General features: G+C 37.0%; 3 protein-coding genes across 3 annotated transcripts; 2 read left to right on the top strand and 1 right to left on the bottom strand.

Annotated features, from left to right (window-relative positions):
- Positions 1–5,435: 5,435 nt before the first annotated feature.
- Positions 5,436–9,778, bottom strand: LOC128212098 (perlucin-like protein). Its single transcript, XM_052917358.1, has 5 exons — positions 9,676–9,778; positions 9,301–9,389; positions 6,954–7,047; positions 6,320–6,530; positions 5,436–5,506 (listed from the first exon to the last, which is right to left on the bottom strand). Exons 1-5 carry the CDS (start codon positions 9,722–9,724, stop codon positions 5,482–5,484), a joined length of 468 nt encoding a protein of 155 aa, XP_052773318.1. The 5' UTR covers positions 9,725–9,778; the 3' UTR covers positions 5,436–5,481.
- Positions 9,779–14,878: 5,100 nt separating this feature from the next.
- LOC128210752 (uncharacterized) lies at positions 14,879–16,102 on the top strand. The gene has a single exon (XM_052915105.1). The coding sequence runs from the start codon at positions 14,879–14,881 to the stop codon at positions 16,100–16,102; it is 1,224 nt and encodes a 407-aa protein (XP_052771065.1).
- Positions 16,103–19,199: 3,097 nt separating this feature from the next.
- LOC128210753 (forkhead box protein L2-like) lies at positions 19,200–22,070 on the top strand. The gene is made up of 4 exons (XM_052915106.1): positions 19,200–19,274; positions 19,864–20,271; positions 20,732–21,038; positions 21,453–22,070. Exons 1-4 carry the CDS (start codon positions 19,200–19,202, stop codon positions 21,965–21,967), a joined length of 1,305 nt encoding a protein of 434 aa, XP_052771066.1. The 3' UTR covers positions 21,968–22,070.
- Positions 22,071–24,112: the final 2,042 nt, after the last annotated feature.

The raw sequence follows: 24,112 nt of genomic DNA on the forward strand, positions 1-24,112 counted from the left end.
CTTCTGTAGTCCGATTCTTCAAAATAAGCCGAAGCCACAGAGAGAGCTGAGGAACAAAGTAGCAAGAACATTATCAAGAAAAAAGTTGTAAATATCAATGCAACATTCCTGAACTATAAAAACACAATTCAATAAATAACAAACAATGTTATTAAGTATCATCATATGTAGCATATTTATGTATGTATGTATATAATTATTTTTATGCATATATATTTAAAGTGACAATAACGTTATTGTTTTTTTTGTCCGCTCATACGCAATTGGATATTCGCAATATATTGTTCAATATACCTAGTGATAGATGTTTTAGGCACTTGTGAAGTATAACGCAAAAGGAAATCATTAAGTCAATCTCTGAGTTTGTAGAACTTTCAAAAGGTGAAGTAGAATTATTTCATTGTCTAAATATGAAGATAAGACAACACATGTACATATTGAAGAACAATAACCAACACATGTTTTTAAAAAAAAATGTTTTATTCCAAAATGGGCAACAGGAAGAAAAAGCGTTTAACTTCAAATGAAGAGTGTGAGTGAAATTGATATTTTCAACAATTAATAATATCTTTCTGACTTTATGACAATAGTTTCTGAAGCAAAACCTTAAAATACACTACAAAGCAACAAAGTTCGGTATTTCAAAACTACTGATTATATGAAACATAAGATAATATAATCCTTCTTTGTAGCATGTTCTAATTATTTTAGAAATAGAAAAAAAAATATTATAACATAAAATTGTTTTTGTCGCGGAGAATTTCTCACGTATTTTTCAGTCACATGGTATCCGACGAATTTTCATTTCAGTCATAGAAAGGGACTCACGCCAGCCGGACCAGGCATGCGAATTAGTTCCCATGCCAAATTCTGTATTTCCGAAGCCTCCGTTTAGATTTGATAAATGGCAGGCGTTATGCCACCACGCTCCAAATAAAGCTGTGCGCAATTGGATCCACTTTTATCATTGTCTCGGTCTTTTGTTGTAAACTCAAAGTTATCGTGATACGTCAGACTATCCCCTGCATTGCCACTGTATCCATCGACCTGAAGCCTGTAGTTTTCGGATTCATTTTCAATCCAAAAACTGTCGTATTTTAAATAGCGAGTTTCTCCTCATCTGTCCATATCAATCCTTAGCACACAGGGCTTATCGCTACATAAGGAGACAATTTTGTCGTTACCGAGCCAGAAGTTGCCATCCAAATCACCAAAGCCTGCTTTATATTCATCCCAGCTCTTGTAGAAGTCTGAATACGACATACGTCGTTGGAAGACGGTCCAACCCACTTGATAGTTCCTGTTTCATCGAACGTCAAATCCGAAAGTTTCTGGCCCCTCTGGGTAGACAGTGTAAACGCCTGTGGAGGTGCTTCCCTGCTCTAGTACCGGTTGACAGTCGTCGGGAAATGTCAAAGGAGGAGTCGTTGAATTGACAGATAGTAGCTGGGTCTAGGAAACGTGTTCCTTTAACACCGACCACGTCACATTTTTAAGAATATCCTTAAGATTTCTATAGGAAGAATTTTCAGTTTTTGTGTTGTTGGCACTCTCATTGCTACCAAATTGACAAAGATTGATCATAACTTTGTAGTCAGGGGAGCTAAGAACCCCTTGGCAGTGAATGTAACTAAAAAAACACAAACAAAATTGAAATAAGTAAGAAAATGTTGTCTTGCCCGTCCCTGACAATCGACTAAACAACTATGTTCCTGTTTCAACATATGAATGAATGTTTAACGATAGCTTAAAATGGTTTGGTTATTTATTTTCCTTCAATTTTAGTCACAGATTAAAACCATTTTTTCAAGTGAGACAGATAAACATCGGCAAGGTAATATGTGAACACTTACAGGGTGTGTCTTGGCTCAAAAGAAAAATAAACAACAGGAAAATATGTAATGTAATAGAACTTATTCTACTGCATTACTGTTTGGTCAGACATAAACAAAGCAAAGATAAACCACTATTGAAATCTGCAGATTATGAATCGAAATTGCAACAAAAGACAAATTAAAGCCAAAAGCAAAACACACTGTATGAATAACATTCAAGATCTTTCTATCAGTATTCGTATCTAAACATTTGCACTACTGAATGTAATTATTTGTGAAGTAAACTACTGACCTTCCTTGAACCGGATATTCTGCGCTGGCAGGTTTTATCAAGTGTTCGCGTATCGGATGTCGGAATAAATGTGAAGTAAGGTGTTCAAATACCCTTTTACGGACCACCCCTCTGATCACAGAAATGTATTACTAAGGGAACTATAGTGGTTGCTACTGTTGTGTGTACAGTGTATACTGTGGATATATGTGATACATCGAAGGATCGCCCTCCCGGAAAGTATATACTGAAACAACTTTTTAAACTACAGGTACGAGTAGTCTTCAATTCAGCTAAGAGCTGGTTAAATGGCACGAGGATGAAAGACTAACAGACACGAAGCATCTAGGCAAAATGCAAAGATTACTTACACATTATACCTATACGCTATCGCCTTGGGGAGGACAGTGACGTTTTTTGTTTCCATCATCGTACAAATATTTTAGAACAACAGCCCGTTGTACAAAATTAGGTTATTGAACAGAATTTATAAAGAATCGGCTATTTTTAGTCACGAACTTTTTCTTTGGACACTCAAAACTCAGCCGAAATGAACCAGGTATATTATATGGCATCGACACAAGTGCATGGCTGATTAACCCCTTGTTTAAAGTACAAATAACGATGATCTACATGGAGGCACTTAAAACCGCATTTAAAGCGAACAAATCATTTTCCACCCATTTTTATTTACATGTTGCTGAACAATTTACATGGCGTGGCACATCTTATCCTTCGTATTTCAATGAAATTGTTAACATATTACAGTTTAATACTCATCCCAACTTAATCAGGTGGATAACCGAGAAGTGTAACTGTTGGGTATCCTTTTCATGCGATAACCTTTTAATTTCATTCGTTTAGTATACGTCACATTTATGGCGTCACACAAATATAGGCACAGATACGTTACTAATTCAGTTTCAAAATGTTTGGAAAATTACCAAAAAGACACTAGAATGATAGTATAAATAGTTAAGATCAAGTTTATCATGCTCGGCACGAAAAATAGAAAATATATTTTATTTTCTAATCTTCGCAGAAACTTGATCAAAATTGAAAACTTATCCATTATTCTCTATAGAGCCAAGTTGCTACTGAGTGACAACTTAACTTCTATGGTACATTCTATAAAGTAATCAGCGAAAGTGTGCATTTAAATAACTTAATAATTCCAAAAAACGAACTAGTGAGAGAGAGAAAGAGAGAGAGAGAGAGAGAGAGAGAGAGAGAGAGAGGGAGGGAGGGAGGGAGGGAGGGAGGGAGGGAGGGAGAGAGAGAGAGAGGGGGGATTGACGAACGGTAAATAATCCCATTATCATTGTGAGACCGTGGTAACGTCTAGTTATCGGTCTAACGCTTAAAGCAATATATATCCATGTTCCAATCTGGTTTCGGTGATTTCTGATGGAATCTGCTTTGAGCCAAATTCAATTTCTTAAGGAGTGACGTGAAGGAATGGCATCAGTTAACATGCAACTGAAAACCTTCTATGAAGGTTTTTCCATTCAAAATTGAACAACTTACAAAAATGAGACTTTGCTGAGTTTTGGGTGTCACCCTCCCTATACTTCATGTTCTTATGAAAGACTTGAAGTTTTTTTGACGTGATTTTTTTTAAATTTGAGCTGAAGATGTATAGTATGATATACACTTCGGAATATCAAATTCACACCTCTAATTACTCTATATCGAATAAAAACACAATAAAAGACCGTGGGATGAACCTGTCTTACACGAGCGGCTATGGTAGATGCTTTTTCTCCCACATCAGTAAAACAAAATTAAGTAAAAATGTATTTTTTTTGCTGGTACTCTTTTGTGCTTAGTGAAAATAATTGGGTATGGATATGCGTTAAAATGCGTTCGTGGTTGTCATGGATATGCGCGCAGAGATTCAGATTATGTTAATAGTCAAATCGGTCTTTAAATAGTTTTAAGGAGAGTGAAGCATTATTTCTTGAAAGGTGCGTGAAAACTGTTCTATGGTGACATTTGAAGCGAGAAATAATTAATAAGCGTTCGAAATATTGCCACAAGACAAGGTTTCCATGATCCTACAGACGACAGTCTTTAACAAGGGGGGTAATTTCAGTGTGGTGACCATTAAAAAGGAGTTCCATACGGGCATTTTATATTTGCCCGTGGGCAAGATTAAAAGTATCTTCCATGGCCGAGAGTGTAAGATAGGTTCATTCCGACTTGAGCGTAGTGTGTTTTGCGGAAACGAGGTTTACCGAGGGTCGGGATGAACCTATCTTACACGAGCGGCTATGGTAGATTCTTTTTCTCCCATGTCAGTTAAACAAAATTAATTAAAAAGATGTATTTTTTGCTGGAACTCTTTTGTGCTTAGTGAAAATAATTGCGTATGGTTATGCGATAGCAAGTGGTTGTCATGGATATGCGCGCAGTGATCCAGTTAATGGTAATGGTCAATTCGGTCTTTTTAAATAGTTCTAAGGAGAATGAAACATTATTTCTTGAATGGTGCGTGAAAACTGGTTTATGGTGTCATTTGAAGCGAAAAATAATTAATAAGCGTTCTAAATATTACCATAAGACAAGATTTCCTTGATGCTGTTGACGACAGTCTTCAACAAGGGAGGTAATTACAATGTGGTGACCATTAAAAAGGAGTTCCAAACGGGCATTTTATCTTCGCCGGTGGGCAAGATAAGAATATCTAGCATGGTTAAATTATCGGATCTACTTATCTGAGGCGGGAGAAAAGAATTTCTAGCATGATTAAATTATTGAATCTACTTATCTGAGGTGGGAGAAATACCAGTCTAAAAGGTGAGAGAAATTTGTGTCCCTGTAATAAATGGGGGACAAGTGATGAAGCAGAAGTAATCATTTACCAACAAAATGATAAAATTAAATATCAAAAATAAAGAGAAACAAAACATGCCTAAACAAACACAAAACATGCACCCACCTTCCTGAATGTCTCAGATAACATGATGTATAATACAAGGATACAAAACAATCAAGATTAGAGAAAGAACGGAGTACCCGGAGGAAGACCCCTTGGTGACCACAGACTAAACTCAGCAAAACTGGTAGGCTCCCAGGCTTTACTCATATTTATATTATTTAGATAATTCAGCTGTAGAAAATCATATTCCTGTGCTAAATAAAAGTTTTGCTAAATGGTGTTGTTGTTTTCTAATTACGAAGGCTGAAAAGCTATCCGTTCGTTTAGCGTAACCTCGATGTGTCATGACATATTATATATGTGATGCAAAACCTGTCCCAAAATAAACACTTTCAACGCCGTACAAACAATACAACGAATGAAATCAGGAATAAATAACTAGACAATATCGATATCGCCATTTATTATCTGTAATGACATTATCAAAGTGAAAGTTAACCAACGATCTCTGCTGGTTCCCTGGAAAGAGACAGAAATCAATACCATCGCATCAACGTCTTATATAATTCCCTTAGTGCATTAAATGGAGTATGCAATCACTGACTAAACAACAATGTCAATGCTTTTTTTTCATTATATTAACATGCATGCACAGATAATAATGTATTTTATTTTATGTGGCAATTTAAAGGCCGAAATTATTACGTCGGCACCCATTAATAATTAATGAATATATCTGCATTTACTAGACCAATCTAATAACAGAACATCCAGTATCCCCATAATTAAACAATGGTGATATTTCGATAGTTGCTTAATGTTTGTTGCATTGTAGCGTGTCTTGTTTTGAGATTGTTTGGCCTTAAACTTAGTGAGTTAAAACACAACACTCTTAATATACTCTTTTTAATCCTGCTTATCTAGTTCTGTAGTAATATACGCCTTTCTAAGTTGATAGTTTAAGTGACGCGTCCACAGTACGTTATATCTCCCGTCTGGTGGTGTGTGTAAGCTTATTTATACTCGCACTCGGGCCTTGCCCAATCGGCGTTTGGTCCGATAAGATTGTTAGTAAGTTTAGACTTTTAGGGCAAGTGCACAGACATAATTTTACCCTGGCTAGCGCTACCCTGGTTCTTTAACGTGCACCAGTGTATAGCACTGTCCCACCGGGGACCCCAATTGAACGTCCCTCACGGAATACAATTATTATTTATAGTGGTGCGGCGGGGAATCAAACCTGCGACCACAGGATTTACAGTCCAAGTGTGTTACCATTTGACCACGGATCCGTATTTCTCATCTATATGTTTAAATGTGTTTTATACTTACGACGTTTTTTGACAAATGTAACGCTGGGCGTGTGAACACGCCTCGTCATTCCAATTTGTACTGTGATGAAACTCCAGACAGTTTTCATTTCCACCGCTGTTACTGAGGAATATCTTGTTCTGCGCACTGGCGTTGAGCACAGGGTCACCGGATGAGACCCATTTCCATTCACCTTCTAACAGAATATCGTCTGCTCCAATCCAAAAGTCAGCTGCAAGCAAGTGAATGTTTAATTCATGTATATTATAAATATTTCAATAAATACAACAGGGACAAGCGCAGTAGTCTGATGTTCATATATAAACCTTTTTCAGAGACACAAATGCATCATAATACCCTTACCGACTTATGATGGAAATACCAAATTAAATCTGTCAGTGCAACTCGAGTACACTGGAACACACGTTACTGGGGGTTGAAAACATTTATATCATTGTACCATTAACCTCACAAATTTCCCTGCTTTTATCAATTATTACAAATTTAAAATTATAACCCAGATTCAAGTTTAAAACAATGATGTTATTTTGGTTATTGATATTGACAGAGCTTAAGGCGTTCATGTTATCATCATACCGAATATGTGTTAACTTTAGATGAAATATCGCAAGAAAATGTACATTAAAGGCAATACTATTTAGCTTCACGATTTCCTGTGCGAGAAATCTGTATGCTGCTGGGTCTGTAATCTCGGCGAGACGGCCATCTAATAGAGTGTTGCACACACTCTGAAAGTATTTATCATTCATGGAGTCGGATATACATGTTCTATAAACCAGTCAAGTTTCAATTTTTTTGGTATGTTTAAATGTTGCATAGCCTTATATTTGTGTTTAGGTTATCGCTTATTAATTTAACAAATCAAACATTCACATTAATAGGAAATAATAAAATGTGCTTTATTAACGCCATTGAAAACATAAACTTAATTTGTCATCAACCTAAAATACTTTGAAATCAATCAAGATTTCAAATCAACAATCCAGTCACGCAGATAATTAAGCATTAGTACAAGTGTCTTACTTACAATGTACCCCACTAACCTTAGCATAAGTCCAAGTTTAATGGTATCGATCGAGGTCTCCAACTTACGGCGCCATCAATCGAGGTCTCCCACTTACCTAGGCATCAATCGAGGTCTCCAACTTACCTTGACATCAATCGAGGTCTCCCACTTACCTAGGCATCAATCGAGGTCTCCCACTTACCTTGGCATTAGTCGGGGTCTCCCACTTACCTTGACATCAATCAAGGTCTCCCACTAACCTTGACATCAATCGAGGTCTCCAACTTACCTTGGTATCAATCGAGGTCTTCCATTTACATTGTCATCAATCGAGGTCTCCTATTTACATTGGCATCAATCGAGGTCTCCCGATTACCTTGGCATCTATCGAGGTCTTCCACTTACCTAGGCATCAATCGAGATCTCCCACTTACCTTGGTATCAATCGAGGTCTCCCACTTACCTAGGCGTCAATCGAGGTCTCCCACTTACCTAGGCATCAATCGAGGTCTCCCACTTACCTAGGCATCAATCGAGGTCTCCCACTTACCTATGCGTCAATCGAGGTCTCCCACTTACCTAGGCATCTATCGAGGTCTCCAACTTACCTAGGCATCAATCGAGGTCTCCCACTAACCTTGACATCAATCGAGGTCTCCAACTTACCTTGGTATCAATCGAGGTCTTCCATTTACATTGTCATCAATCGAGGTCTCCTATTTACATTGGCATCAATCGAGGTCTCCCGATTACCTTGGCATCTATCGAGGTCTTCCACTTACCTAGGCATCAATCGAGATCTCCCACTTACCTTGGTATCAATCGAGGTCTCCCACTTACCTAGGCGTCAATCGAGGTCTCCCACTTACCTAGGCATCAATCGAGGTCTCCCACTTACCTAGGCATCAATCGAGGTCTCCCACTTACCTATGCATCTATCGAGGTCTCCAACTTACCTAGGCATCAATCGAGGTCTCCCACTTACCTAGGCGTCAATCGAGGTCTCCCACTTACCTAGGCATCAATCAAGGTCTCCCACTAGCCTTGGTATCAATCGAGGTCTCCCACTTACCTTTGTATCAATCGAGGTCTTCCATTTACCTTGTCATCAATCGAGGTCTCCCATTTACCTTGGTATCAATCGAGGTCTCCCACTTACCTTTGTATCAATCGAGGTCTCCCACTTACCTAGGCGTCAATCGAGGTCTCCCATTTACCTTGGTATCAATCGAGGTCTCCCACTTACCTAGGCATCTATCGAGGTCTCCAACTTACCTAGGCATCAATCGAGGTCTCCCACTTACCTATGCGTCAATCGAGGTCTCCCACTTACCTAGGCATCTATCGAGGTCTCCAACTTACCTAGGCATCTATCGAGGTCTCCAACTTACCTAGGCATCTATCGAGGTCTCCCACTTACCTAGGCATCAATCGAGGTCTCCCACTTACCTAGGCGTCAATCGAGGTCTCCCACTTACCTAGGCATCTATCGAGGTCTCCCACTTACCTAGGCATCTATCGAGGTCTCCCACTTACCTAGGCATCAATCGAGGTCTCCCACTTACCTAGGCGTCAATCGAGGTCTCCCACTTACCTAGGCATCAATCAAGGTCTCCCACTAGCCTTGGTATCAATCGAGGTCTCCCACTTACCTTTGTATCAATCGAGGTCTTCCATTTACCTTGTCATCAATCGAGGTCTCCCATTTACCTTGGTATCAATCGAGGTCTACTACATACCTTGGCATCTATCGAGGTCTTCCACTTACCTTTTCATCACTCGAGGTCTCCCACTAACCTTGGCATCAATCGAGGTCTTCCACTTACCTTTTAATCACTCGAAGACTACCCGTACTTTAGTATGATTCGAGGTCATCCACGTACCTTGGTATCAATCGAGGTATCCCACTTATAAAATTACATTTATCAGTTAAAGTGCCACCATACCTAGAAATTGACGGCGGTATCCCTCTTACCTTGGCATCAATCCATGTCTCGCGATCATGGCTGAAGTGGTAGCAAAACTCGTGGTATCGGATAAACCCGTCTCCACAATCTCCATTGACTGGATAGAGAAATTAAAACTGTATTGCAAACTTAAGGGATGTTTTCTGACAGCACAAAGTTATTTTAAGATATCTGAGGTATATTTATGCAGGGGATCCAACGTGTTTTGTGTTTTCACACACAATATTCATTTTCTTGAGTCTTCTTGAAAATCATTCTCCTTTAGCCATATATCTCCTTACTCTAGCAATTTTCAAAAGCAGGAAACGATACACGCTTAAACGTAAACTCAAAACATTAACTAGTGGGTAGTGTCAAGAACTTATAACATGCATACAAAATACCTGCTGCCGTTACAACTCCAAACAATACAAGAACTATCACTTCTTTCATAGTGCATGTGGCTGTGTTTAATTATTACTCTCTGTTTAAAAGCAATGATTTTCTACTGATAAGACAAATAACACATGATAAAGTATTTTTGCCTCAAATGCAATGAATTTAAGTACATTCCGTCGTTATCTAGCAATTCAGACGAATTTAGTCAACGAGATCATTTCAATGGTGTGCAATAATGCACCATTTAACAAGAGCATCGCAATCTTATTTGTAAACGCTGATTTACTGTTCAGATTATTAAAGAATATGTCCTCATCACTTATTTTTTCCAGTCATGGAGTTATCTGAAATCCTCCATATATCACGGCCTCTAAACGCCAGCTCCACCACTTTACAGTGGTGCAAAGAAAACGAGCTGTCGACACTTCCGTGGTGCAGCTGTGTCCGAATCGGACTTGTGCATATTTTGAGATCTGATTGCATAGCAAGTACATTTCGGTGCTTACACACCCCGTAAGAACTTTCTCACGCATGCAAACATAACTGTTATGTATAGTACCTATGCCGGAACAGCACCTAGCCATTTGTTTTCGAAATAGTTTTCAGTAAGGTTAAGGTAGTTCGCGTAGAGTTTTGTTTCTGCAAGTAGTATGCATAACCAGCATAATGTTCAATGAATGATAAACATAGCAACTTTTGTATTCATTCCAAAAGCGTTTATTTTTTTATATTACTTCAAGCGCAAAACATACTCGATAGCGCCACCACTAGGGCAACAGCGCCACCACTAGGGCAACAGCGCCACCACTAGGGCAACAGCGCCACCACTTTTATAATATGTGCCTTTTTTCCTTTTTAAGAAGTGCTTATCAGTTTTGTTGTGTTCCGGCATAGGTACTATACATAACAGTTATGTTTGCATGCGTGAGAATGTTCTTACGGGGTGTGTAAGCACCGAAATGTACTTGCTATGCAATTAGATCTCAAAATATGCACAAGTCCGATTCGGAGAAAAGCTCCTGACACCACAGTTTGCACAATATTGAAACGAAATAGAAACCAGCCTACAGTAAAAGTGTTCTTACGCGGTACCACATTCTCCGATTTTCGAAATATGTCCGTTAAATGAAATTATCAAATAAAATATAAATCATACTCACGTTTGTTCATGTAAACATAGGGCACAGCTCCACCACGGAAGTGTCGACAGCTCTTTTTCTTTGCACCAGCGTAAAGTGGTGGAGCTGGCGTTTAGAGGCCGTGTATATGCACTCTTGTAAACCTTAAAACGAAGAATTTAAAAGCGTTTAGGTTATGACCATGGCACTTTGTTCAAACGCCTATGACGGAAGGTGCATGACGACACCATTACCATGACACTACCGATAAAAAATTCTTATTGTTTGTAATAATACTTTTGAGCTAAGGGATTACACAAATTACGTTAACCAGTTAGTATGTTACTTATTTAGTGGAGTTCGCAAACCATAACTAGTCAACCTGTTAGTGTTTCACAGCTAAAAAGGTAATCAGTGGCAGTTCTGGGCACTGTCAAGCCTGTTTTTAGTCTTATGATATTTCTCTTACCAAAAAGGTAAGTCGAATATTTACTAGATAGCTAGATAATTATTGCCAAAATTAAGTGGTTGACATGAAACAATTCGCGAACGTTAACAGGTTATCTAAGGGCAGTTATATGCCACCATAGATAACAGATATATCTCTCTAGTTAAAGTGTGTGTTTTTTTTGTTTCAAAATATTTAAGGCCATAAGGCTGAGACTCGATGGGGGGAGCCTGATGACCGAAGAAGAGTCTCAAAATCGTGGACTTCCCCCTAAGCGCCGACCCGCAGGTCTAAGTGAAGGTTCCATCAGTTGCAGACAATATACAATGTCATCAGCTCAGCGTGTCCCGTGCCCGCCTTTCAACATACACGTGCCAGCGGATGGAAAAGGTATGCCGTTTTTCGGTCACTCTCTCGGGTTTTAAATGATCAGATATTGAAAACTTTCTCGAGTAATGACAACAAACTGCTTGTAACGATTGTGAATCGTCATAAGAAATATAAAAAAATGAGTTTTAACTTTGACTACATAGAATTTACTTTCAAGCGTTTTGATGAAATATGGAGCCTTAGGCCTAAAAAAAAAATACATTTGGTTCGGGTTACCCGACCCTACCTACGGAATAGGCGCCGACCCTACCGTTTTTATAGTCAGTTTGAAAAAAAAATGAAAAACTAAAAAAAAAAAAAAAAAAAAAAAAAATTCGTTTTTTTTTTTAATTGCTTTTTAATATTAAGTTTAAACCTTAAATGCTTGTACAGAAGATAGCTTTAACACCATTCTCCAATGATGAAAATTATATTCTTATATAAAACCTAATAAAAAAAATAAATAAAAAAAAATTAAAAAGCCTACCTACCCTACCTATTTTTGTTTAGGATGTAACCCTAACCAAACAATTTTTTTTTAGGCCTTATCAACGAACGAAATAACAACAGCGAGCTTGATATCTACCATGAAAACTAAGGTGTGAAAATATCAACTTTTAAAACTTCTTTTAAAGATCATTGTTGTGACTACCTATTGATTAAAACTAAACATATCACTTCTGAACGCGAAAATGTTGCCAAAAGTATTACTTAAAAAGGTTGCATAAGTTTGTAGAAAGATGTAATTTGAAATAAATAACTACTGTTTATAATAAAATACAAGCGTGCATTTACGTTTGATATTAAACGAAGATGCATAGGTAAAAGTTCATTGGTGAATACTCATAAAAGGTTTGCACTGAAACACGAGTAGATAATTCACTATAAACAACCTCTTGGAGAATTATTTCTCAAAAATATTTTTCTAGTGCACTATTTCTCCAAGAGCCGGAGTAGAAATGACGATTACGTCACCAGCCAACAAAACAATGCGTAAGGGGCGTCCCACGGGTATTGGCATAGCAAACACTTTTCGTAAAGGGGGAAATCAGACAATAAACTAAAATACCAATAAAACCGAAAATGAATATAAAAATTAAACTTGTTGAATTCGATGTAAGATCGTATTGATATCACTCTATGACACCCGTGAAATATAAAATATTAGCTTACAGTGAAATAAAAAAAAATCATCTTTATCTTTATTATTCGAAAATATGATGGACACTACTTCATTCCGCCAAAAATCGTTAATAAAGCAATTAAAATCAGCAATTCCGTCAATTAGTCTTTGACAGTTACTGTTTGATGTTTGTTCGAAATAAATAAAGAAAATACTAAAAATTGAATTCATTTCGAATGGATTGAAGGGACTCCATTTAATATCCATAAAGTTCCCTTTATGTTCTTTCGGTATTTTTTTTTTCTTGAAATACAATGCTAAGTGTTTTCTAACTTCATCAATAGTTTGATCCACTGGCTTATAGATAGAGTCGCAAAGTGTGCTATACCCGTCAATCATTCTAGTAAGTTGTATTGTTATGCGTTGTGAAAACGTATATGTAGAATATACGAGTATACATCGGGTAGTGTTTTAAATGTACAAATACGTTTTGCTTTATATTAATCTTTATCGCATTGTGGTCCCATTGAGGGTTATGAACGTATTATGCACCAGTCAATTGTATACCCCCCCCCCCCCCAAGGTACGGGGGTATACCGGGGATAGTGGGGGGAATGGGCCATGTGTTACCTACCGGATGGCCCTGCAGTGCCGAGTGAATGCGGCGGGGTTTATTTTCGCGCATAAACTAGCGGGGAATGGGTCTTATCTAGGATGTCCCCGGGGGGCGAGGGCATTTGGCGGGGACTGTGTCGACAAATCAACGACATAAGGCTGATCCGTGGTAAAGTGGTAAGTCACACGACAGTCAACCCAGGGGTCGCAAGTTCGAATCTCCGCATCACCATGTAAATACTAACCGTCTTCCGGGAGGGACGTTTAACGGGGATTCCGCCTGTCGGTGCTATACTGTTTCGCGTTGATGATGAAGGAAAGTTCAAACATAACATTTCATAGTGTCTGTCCACAATGCCTCACATTTTTTTAAAAAATAGCTCATCTACCTTATGTTTACTTATCCATGTGTCCAAATTGTTAAAATAATAAAATGTATAAATATAATTATATCTTTAATTATTATTTGTTTTTTTTATAATAATAATAATAATAATAATAATAATAATAATAATAATAATAATAATAATAATAATACTACTAATAATAATAATAATTATAATAATAATAATAAAAATGAAAATGAAAATAATAATAATAATAATAATAATAATAATAATAATAATAATAATAATAATAATAATAATAGTAATAATAATAATAATAATAGTAATAATAGTAGTAGCAGTAGCAGAAGCAGAAGAAATAGTATAGTAGTAGTAATAGTATTAGTAGTAGTAGTTTTACTAGTTAACTAGACTTATATAAAAGTAGAATAATAGAAATAATACTAGAAGTAATAGTGGTAATGTTTGTGTTTGGCCAATGTCATGTATTTGACGATATTGCCATTCAACTGAAACTAGTAAATAGTAGTGAAAACATACGTCTTAGGTTTCAAAAACAAAACAATAAGTTGCGAAAAAATAGTTGTAATTGTTTTGTAGTGGTACTCAATAAATTAGAAGAATCCGTCAATATTTTAAGTTTGACTTCAACCTGTCAACTGAATGTATTAAATGTTTATTGCCTGAGGTCATCGCTAAAGTCAACGCTTAGTTTACTTCCGTTTAACCACGTGACTACTCGCGTTAAACATGGCGGTAATGAATGGATTTCATAAAAAGGTATTTGAAAAATAATATATTACAAATAAAAAATAATAACTTTTTATATTTATACAAAATGCATATCTGTTATAATATATATCAACGTAATATATCTACACTCAGTGACGTAGTTTAATTCAATAATAGTGTATATACAAAGTATTGACCGCATTTTAAGACGCATCAAACTTATGCCAGCATGTATATATATCCATTACTATTCCTTATTGTTGAGTGCAAAATTGTCATGAAAATCGTTCAAAAAATATTACAAGCAAAACAATAACAATATTGACGTCCGGTAAGGTTCACTAACCCAAATCAAGTCACCCAAAATTTCCGGATAGCATATTTTTTAACCATTTCTATAGACAAAAAATATAATACCAGTAACGTAATTCTAAAATTTATCTCTGCGATACCGAAATGATGTTTATCTACTTTCAGACAATTGCGTGCTTGCTTCCGTTTGCGATATTGGTCAGTCTTGTATACATCGCGCCTCCAGAAGTCCCTACTGCTGAGCTTCCCTCCGACGACATCCCTCGAATGGACAGTAAAACTAACCACTTCCGGTATAAAGATCCCGAGTTCAGCTACCAACAAACTAAAGAATATGAAACCAAGTTTGCAGAGATATTCAAAACTTTTCCGAATCATCAAAATTCCACGAAGTACCTGATTTATTTCTGTGATATTGAGTGTGGGGGATTAGGAGACCGTCTTAAAGGTATTGTAAAGGTGTATATGCTATCAATATTATCGCGACGAAGATTTGGGATACGTATGAAAGAACCTAGTGATATTGAAAACTTCCTCCAGCCTCACGTGATAGACTGGCGAGTAAATGAGGCGGAAATTGCCGGAAAAGACCGAAAAACGGTGGATTATAAGACGTTGCATGATTTTATTGCGATTGACTTAGAAACGCATGATCGTGATCCTGAAAAAGTGTTGAAAACCGATGTCATATTTATGAGGGCAAATCAAGATTGGACAAAGACTTTAAGGAAACTGAAAGTAAGCCCAGAGAGGTTCCCCCAGATCTACCAACATCCGTCCAGTGATCTAACACGTATCATTTACAACGGGTTATTTAAACCTACAGACACGCTACAAAGACTCGTCCACAATTTCTTCGAAGAAAAGGTTGGAGGGAAAAAACTCGCGTGTCTTCATGCCAGAATGGGAGAAAGCAATCACACCCGTTATTCATTTGATGTGATAAAAACTCCCTTAGATTTTCTCAAACAATACGACTCACAACCAAACTATAAGATTATGATTGCAACTGACAACGATCATGTCAAAAACTACTCCAGAACATTCTTCAAAAACTTCATTGATACTGACTTTAGTGGTTCTATAATGCATATTGACTACATGCAAAACAATACAGTGGACGCACGGACGAGGGAGACTGGTTTTATGCACAGCTTATTGGATCACATGATTCTCGCGCGTTGTGACACTTTGATTCTCACAATGAGCGGTTTTGGCGTCACCGCCGCCTCGCTCCGCTACACTTCCGCCGAGCTGTTTGTCTATATGAAGAATGAAGTATTTCCGGTTCGTCGTGAACTACTGCGAGAGGTTTTCCAATGGCGGTGCATCTCCCACGCTAAGACTGGTTATGTCTGCGATGGATAAATATCATTTACACGCTAAGACTGGCTATACCTGCGATGGATAAATATCATTTACACGCTAAGACTGGCTATACCTGCGATGGATAAATATCATTTACACGCTAAGACTGGCTATACCTGCGATGGATAAATATCATTTACACGCTAAGACTGGCTATACCTGCGATGGATAAATAGCATTTACACGCTAAGACTGGCTATACCTGCGATGGATAAATAGCATTTACACGCTAAGACTGGCTATACCTGCGATGGATAAATATCATTTACACGCTAAGACTGGCTATACCTGCGATGGATAAATATCATTTACACGCTAAGACTGGCTATACCTGCGATGGATAAATATCATTTACACGTTACCTGTTTATGCCTGCGATGGATTTATGCCATCTACATGTTAAAACCGGCTATGTCTCATATAGATACATGCCACATAGTTTTAAATTGAATTTAAGACTGTACATATATATGTATTACTTTCTTAGGAGTTGTTTCAATTTGCGCTGTGTCTCCAAGACTACTTTATCTTGATTGATAGATGTTACTGGTAGTATTGTTTATGCAGTGTAGTTTATAGCAATAACATAACCGATATACTTAAAAAGTGAATGTCTCGGTCGTCGTCATAATTTACCAAGTGTACAACAGATATGTCAAGTGTATTTGTGTGTAGAGTGTACAAGCTAATATAGGGGATGTCCCTGTCGACGGTGAGATTAACAAAGTCAGCGACGGATATTTATCACATGATCTATTGTATAGAGTATATAGGCATCACGTCTCGAGATAACTGTTATATACTTGAATGCCTTGATCTATAGTATAGAGTATATAGGCATCACGTCTCGAGATAACTGTTATATACTTGGATGCCTTGATCTATTGTATAGAGTATATAGGCATCACGTCTCGAGATAACTGTTATATACTTGGATGCCTTGATCTATAGTATAGAGTATATAGGCATCACGTCTCGAGATAACTGTTATATACTTGGATGCCTTGATCTATTGTATAGAGTATATAGGCATCACGCCTTGAGATAACTGTTATATACTTGGATGCCTTGATCTATAGTATAGAGTATATAGGCATCACGTCTCGAGATAACTGTTATATACTTGGATACCTTGATCTATAGTATAGAGTATATAGGCATCACGCCTTGAGATAACTGTTATATACTACGATGTCCTTGATATATCGTATAGGTAACATGCCGTAAGATACTTTTATGTACTTGATGTATCTAAAATAGTGCATAGAGTATATAGGCATAACGCATTGAGACACTGTTATATACTAGGATGTCCCTGATATATGGTATAGAGTATATACGCATATCGTCTTTAGATACTGTTTTCTCCTAAGTCAGATAAGTAGATCCAAAAATTTTACCATGCTAGAAATTCTTATTTTGCCCACGAAACTCCTTTTAAATGTTACCATAAAAAAGTGTTCACGTTCCTTTCAAGAAATTATGCTGCACTCGCCTAAGAACTATTTAAAGACCGTTTAGACTATTAACATAATCTGAATTACTGCGCGCATGTCCATGACAACCAAGAATTATTACATATCCATACGCATTTATTTTCATTACGCACAAAAGAGTTCCAGCTAAAAAATACATTTTTACTTCTTCTAATAAAACCCTCGCGCAGGATGTTTTTTTGGAATTTCGGTAAACCTCGTTTCCGCAAAACACCCTATGCTCGGGTCGGGATCTTACACTCTTGGCCATGGCGGATACTTATAATATACTGGGATGTTCCTGATATATTGTATTGAGAATAAAGGCACCACGCCGTGGGATATGGTTATATACTAGGATGTCCCTGTCTACAAACATTTACTATGTCTACATATAAATATTGTCAATCGAGTTATGGAACTGAACAGTTCAAACTTATACTATTTCTAATGTTTCTTCTATTTTCATATAAAACGTCTTTTGTTCTTATTTGCGATAGATGTCATATATATTATATTGAAAAAAAATTATTATGTTGCGTGTCTCTCAGTGTTGTGCCATATGAACATTCTTTAATTAGTTTGTACTTTTATAATGCTGAATTTATGTTAAGAACATTTATGTTATTTCTAAAGCGTCTTTAGAATTGACGTATCATTTGAAATTATTAAATGTTATTCAATATAACTGTACGTTTGTTAATGATTGGCCGGTGTGACTCGCATGTACGAATTCGTTATGTACAGTGAGCTAGTGTGCGCAAACGAGTGAGTGATTGAACGAACGAACGAACGAACGAACGAACGTACGAACGAACGAACGAACGAACGAACGAACGAGCGAACGAGCGAGCGAACGAACGAATGAATGGATGCATGCATTAGAAGTGAACAGAAAACGTCCTAACATATGGAAATGTATTATATCCATACACAATGGACATGAAAATTCTCATGGAAGCAATAATGTAGAATGCGAACATTTCAATTAAACTTGAACACAAAAAGAAACCCATTATAGATGGATACAAATGATAACATAACAATTGCTAAAAGATTTACAAGTCCACGAATAATTTTCTTTCTTTTTTAAAGAATATCTATAAATATTAAACGTTGAACTTTAACAAATCGTCATATTATTTGATACCCAAAAGATCAAGAACTTGAAAGTGACATAGCTCATTAATAGTATTTTAAAGCAAACTCAATACATTTCACGGGGTATGGGAAGTAACTGTAAATAAAAAATACAGATATTACAAATTGATATGCCAATTATGTCAGTGAAATTCGCTCACCCTAGTGGCGGGCGGCTAGCTTGGATATTCCTACGAAGGTGTGAAAATAATTCACTCAATACAAGTACCGCTATCCTTTCAAAAGCTGACAATCAAACAATCATAATCACTCAACTTCTGACTAAATCATATATATATCGCCTGATTGGGTGTTTATTTTAATTCACTTGCATCATCACACCTATGCGAGGACATTCTGATAATAGGAATTTATGAAAGCACTACATATCTTTTCTGGTGAAATAGAGCAATTCGGATATAAGTTTAAAAACAAAACCTATTAAATTTAAAAGGTGAAATAGTTTTATTTGGTGGGAGAGGATGCAGCGGTTTACGATCGAAAACCTGGCCAAAGGGAAACAGACCTGTAGCCCTCGCCCCGTTAATATTGCAAAGGTAAATAATGATTTTGTTTTTTCTCAGTATTTTAAGTACTCACAGATGAATATATAATTTACCATTCACCGCCTATACATTTGATAGTACAAGTGAATATACCGCTATACAGTTAGCGATTGTGACTTCATCCCTACCCTAATCTAGTACTTTTTTGTATAATTATGATATTTTGGCCGTTTCAAGAAAACAATCAATGTAGAGATTCTTACCAAAACTCGTTTCTGAACGTGTGACAGTTCGTGTTTGGTTTACTAGACAGACAAACAGAATTGTTTATGGTCGTAAAGATGTTAATTGCAGTTTCTTTACTTATGTAATTTAATCTACTGTGTATATTATTTGATCAAAATGAAAGGTAAATGTCAATTGTATGTAATTTCGAACCCCTTCGGCTCGAACTCGCTTGGCTCGATTTCCTCGTTGGCTCGAATTAGATGTTGGAGGACTGAGGGTCAGCATTCCCGCTTGACTCGAACTCCACGAGGCTCGAGGTTTTTTCGCCGGTCTCTGGGAGTTCGAGCCAACGGGGTTCGACTGTAAAACATATTAGGAAAATAAATTTAGATTTTGATTACTGATTTTTCAGATTATGTTTGCCAACCATGACGGTGTGGTCGCACGTGATGGCGCTAACTATTTGAACAGTAGCCTGCATCTAGATGATGTATACAGTATTATAAGCAAAGACGTCCCCCTCTCTGCACTCGCCAAGGACGTCACGACACCGGAAGTGACGCAACAATATTGTCATGATACCACATCGACATATCACGCAATGGACGTCCGAAAATTAGACCAACCAAATCAGGCGTTCAGCACCGTGCCAATCGAGAATAATTTTCAACCAGAAGAGAACGTCACCACGGTCGACCACGATCTCTCTCCACTGTGTTCTCCCATTGACGAATCACGCGGTCGAGGGACCCCCTCACCACCCCTACACGACAGTGGTATCGAATCAGATAACTCTCCGACTGCTAGCCAGCTGTCAAAGGTAAGGCCACCTTCCACTTCTGTGAGAGGTTTTTAATGAATTGGAATAAATGTACATTTGTTTATATCGAGTATCGCTACTGTTCAGTTGGTTTCAACAAAATAATAAAAAGCAGCTTTGCTTCAGACATCTTATCAGACAACTATTATTGAAAGAAACGTTTACGACAGTGTAATATGCAAGTAAACTTGTATGAGAACAGGGGATATGCATTCTTTGATTACAATCTGAAGGAATGAACATAAAGCTAAATGTAAAGAAAAGAAAAACTTGTTAGATGCCATTTTCGGACGGTATCAAAATGGACAGATTTTACTCTACGGTCGTTTTTTTTTTATTTATTTACCGTTTACAAATAGATGGTATAGAATCGAATTATTTTTGTGAATGTTATTCACTTGTTCATATTTTTTGTACACTTTTTTTTTGTTTTCTGTCAACAACCAACTTGCTCTTTCAGACGTTAAAGACGCTAAACAAGAAAGCAGCCGCGGTACAGTCGAGAAAAGTCACACATTCAAAATCGTCCTCATCAGATTTCTCACCTGACGCTGAGGAAAAGGAGAAACCCCGACAGTCCTACATTTCCCTGATTGTTCAGGCAATCCTGAGCAGCCCCGACAGTAGGATGACCTTGGGCGACATTTACCGGCATATTTCAGACAACCATAGTTACTATGACAACGAGGAACGCTCATGGAGAAACAGCATCCGGTATAACCTTAGCATCAACGAGTGCTTCATGAAAAACGGGAAGGAAGAGAGTGGTAAGATTTCTTCTGGCTCTAGGCATTTGTACAAATCGAAATTGTTTGAATGTAATCGCATGTGTTAAGTTATTTGTTTATTTGTCATCATCATCACCACCACCACTTGGCACAACTGGAACCTAACAATGTTATAAAGACTGTCCAGTGTTAATTCGGTTTGATATCCGGTGTATAATCTGTTTGATCCATCCTTATCACGATATAAAGATTAAATGACACTCACATTAAAAGTCAATAGTTTTATAATCTCTGAGATTAAATGTACAGTACATGTCATTTCGCGATGGTTTAGCAATAAAATATCCCTATCGATAAGAGACAATATTTTGCCTTTATTAGCACACCTTTATAGATGAAATGAAAACTACTGTTGTGATATTTATCTTAAGCTACTTAACATTAATATTTCAGGCAAGGGTAACTACTGGACCATTCATCCTGCCTGCTTGGATGACTTCCGAAAAGGAGATTATCGCCGACGGCAGGCGCGGCGCCGTGCCAAACGGAATGTAAAGACTGTTAATTCAGCGTCTGCGACGTCATCAGTCCACATGGGCAGCTATGTACCCATGACGTCATGCGTCACCGGCTACCAAGGTCAGCAAGGACTCTCTGACTTGCCGGGTCATCGATATGGCGCACATCAATTCGCGTCTGCGCAGACGACACTTCCGCATACGGTGCCACAGAACAATATTCCATATTACAGCATGATGCCGCCTTACGGTTCTGTTCCGGTTTACGCTTCACCGTATCACGCTTTTCCACCCATGCCGTACGCCTTTACCGGAAGTTCCGCTCAACCGGAAATGGACAGTAGAGGAATTGTGCCAGCTCGCACCTGGTACACACCTACCACGAACACCGGAAGTGCCTACGAACCGGAAGGGGTCTCGGATAGCAACACTGTTGTGATAGAAACGTGAAGTTTTAAATCACCGAAGTCAATGTGCTCACACATGGATGATTTATGTGCTTATTTTATGTCTGTACAGAACATTTGTATAGTATATATATGTATATTGTAAAGTGCGCAGTTGTTTATATGTTAGATGCTTTGTTTTATGCAGTTTTAGACATGCAAAAGTTCTGTTTTTTATTTTAAGTTTGTATTGAATTGTTATTCTCAATGTAACACAATTACTTATTTTTATTTTACTCATTTTAAACGGATAACACACCAGCTACATTAGTCAAAGTGTGAATTTTGGTTTTAACGTTCAATTTAATTGTTTTATTAATAAATAATGGTATTATTATCCCTGAACCAATATATAAAGTGTCAATTGTGAAATAAATAGAGCAATTCAGATAAGTTTTATTACTATTCCAATGCATACATTAAGTCAATTGAATGCTACAGAAATCTCAGTTTACATTTAAACAATCCGCCCTTGATGGAAAGACAAGCTTTGAATGTTAATAATAAGAATTAAGCCTTTTAATAACAGGATCTCTTGAGTAATCCTATAATCAGTTCTTCAGATCAGTTGACTTCGATCAATTGATTTGTTATTCTATTCAAAGGGAACTTCATTTTGATTCTTACTGTAAAGTATCGCTAGTTCGTAAGTTGTCGGTAGACGCTTTAAAAAGTCAAGTGGTTTGCGGTTAAGAGAAAGAAGATCACAGGTTATCTTTTAAACCATGGTTATGACAGTAAATTAAGATAAAAAGAGAAATCTGTAGTTCTGTTATAAAATTAATGATCTCAGGGAAATGGACAAAAAAGTTCTGTCAGAGGAATAGGCAAATGCACCGACAGAAAAAGTTAATGTACGGAAATACATAAAAAATGTCCACGCCCTTTAAACTTGTTATAAATACTAATTGTTTGAATTACTTAAAGGAGAATACACACTTTATCTCGTTTTCTTTCTTAATAGGCGTGCACTTGAGATACATAATAAAGTTAAATAACAAGACCATACAAAATTGTTTTATGCTAAGCGTCAAAGTCTATCTAGCTATCCTGAAAAAATAACTTAGCCCGAAATCAAAAAGAATACTAAATGGGTGATATCTTATGTAGAATATAGTCATCAGAGCCTCCTTAATCCATTCTCAATTATCAGATAGATCACGGGAATCACACATAACTCATTATTTTCTGATATCAATTGCAAAAAAAACACCATTACCAAGGGTAAGGAACTGCTGTTTATACTTGCTGTGATTCACTTTACCAATAGTTTCATTTTATATATATTTTAATGAGTCATTAATTTTTTTCAGAATTAATAATTATTATCAATATGATCAGTTCGAAAAAGTGATCGTACGGAATTCCACATAAATTCTTTCTAAACGTTCGGTTTTTTTTTCACAAATGACCAGAGTAACACAAGCAAAGGGGCATAACTCAAACACCATTTAAGCAGTATTTATGGGCCTTGCGTGTGCGTTTTATATTTGGCAACACTTGATATGTTGTATTCGTTAACGATTTAATAGTTATTACCTATGTAAAGGTTTCTACACGTACCCCCCGACGACGACGACCACCACGCCATTTATATTATCACAACACATCAACATCGTTTTCTCTACGAAAAGAACAACATCAAGAAACGACCATCTTAGTGTACACAAGAGCTACAAGGTTAGATTTAAGCAGTGTATATGTCGTGAAATTTATTTGCTTACAACATCTGTTACTTTACGGTAAAATCCCACAGATGGCTCTGTCGACTGACAACTGAAGATAACAACCCTCAATCAAGTTCATAATTAAATTCAATAATACCATACAATTTGATACACTGAAATACATTATGTTAAAATAAGTGTACCTATGTTTCGGCTTTAAATGGCTGCAAAGCATTCTTTAAATATTATTGTTTAGACCCGAAAAGCAGAAATTTGATGTTTTATCTTGGATTTAATTAACTATACAGCCAAACAACATAACATCACTGGATATGCCCGTATATCTCTGGAAGAAAATATGACTGAAGAATGATTTAATTAGTGTTTTTGAGGATAACAAATAACACACATAGAAAAGAAGTAACCTCTTTTCTATGACTCAAATGCAATGAAAACTGAACGGACGTCAACGATGGCCAAAC

The sequence above is a fragment of the Mya arenaria genome, chromosome 12, assembly GCF_026914265.1.
Source record: "Mya arenaria isolate MELC-2E11 chromosome 12, ASM2691426v1".
Lineage (NCBI taxonomy): Eukaryota > Metazoa > Mollusca > Bivalvia > Myida > Myidae > Mya > Mya arenaria.

Coding starts and splice junctions, on each gene's coding strand:
- LOC128210752 (XM_052915105.1), top strand. CDS start 14,879: ATGATGTTTATCTACTTTCAGACAATTGCGTGCTTGCTTCCGTTTGCG.
- LOC128212098 (XM_052917358.1), bottom strand. CDS start 9,724: ATGAAAGAAGTGATAGTTCTTGTATTGTTTGGAGTTGTAACGGCAGCA. Junction 9,390..9,675: donor TGGAGTTGTAACGGCAGCAG/GTATTTTGTATG, acceptor TTCTCTATCCAG/TCAATGGAGATTGTGGAGAC. Junction 7,048..9,300: donor AGACATGGATTGATGCCAAG/GTAAGAGGGATA, acceptor AAATACTTTCAG/AGTGTGTGCAACACTCTATT.
- LOC128210753 (XM_052915106.1), top strand. CDS start 19,200: ATGCAGCGGTTTACGATCGAAAACCTGGCCAAAGGGAAACAGACCTGT. Junction 19,275..19,863: donor GCCCCGTTAATATTGCAAAG/GTAAATAATGAT, acceptor CTGATTTTTCAG/ATTATGTTTGCCAACCATGA. Junction 20,272..20,731: donor CTGCTAGCCAGCTGTCAAAG/GTAAGGCCACCT, acceptor TTGCTCTTTCAG/ACGTTAAAGACGCTAAACAA.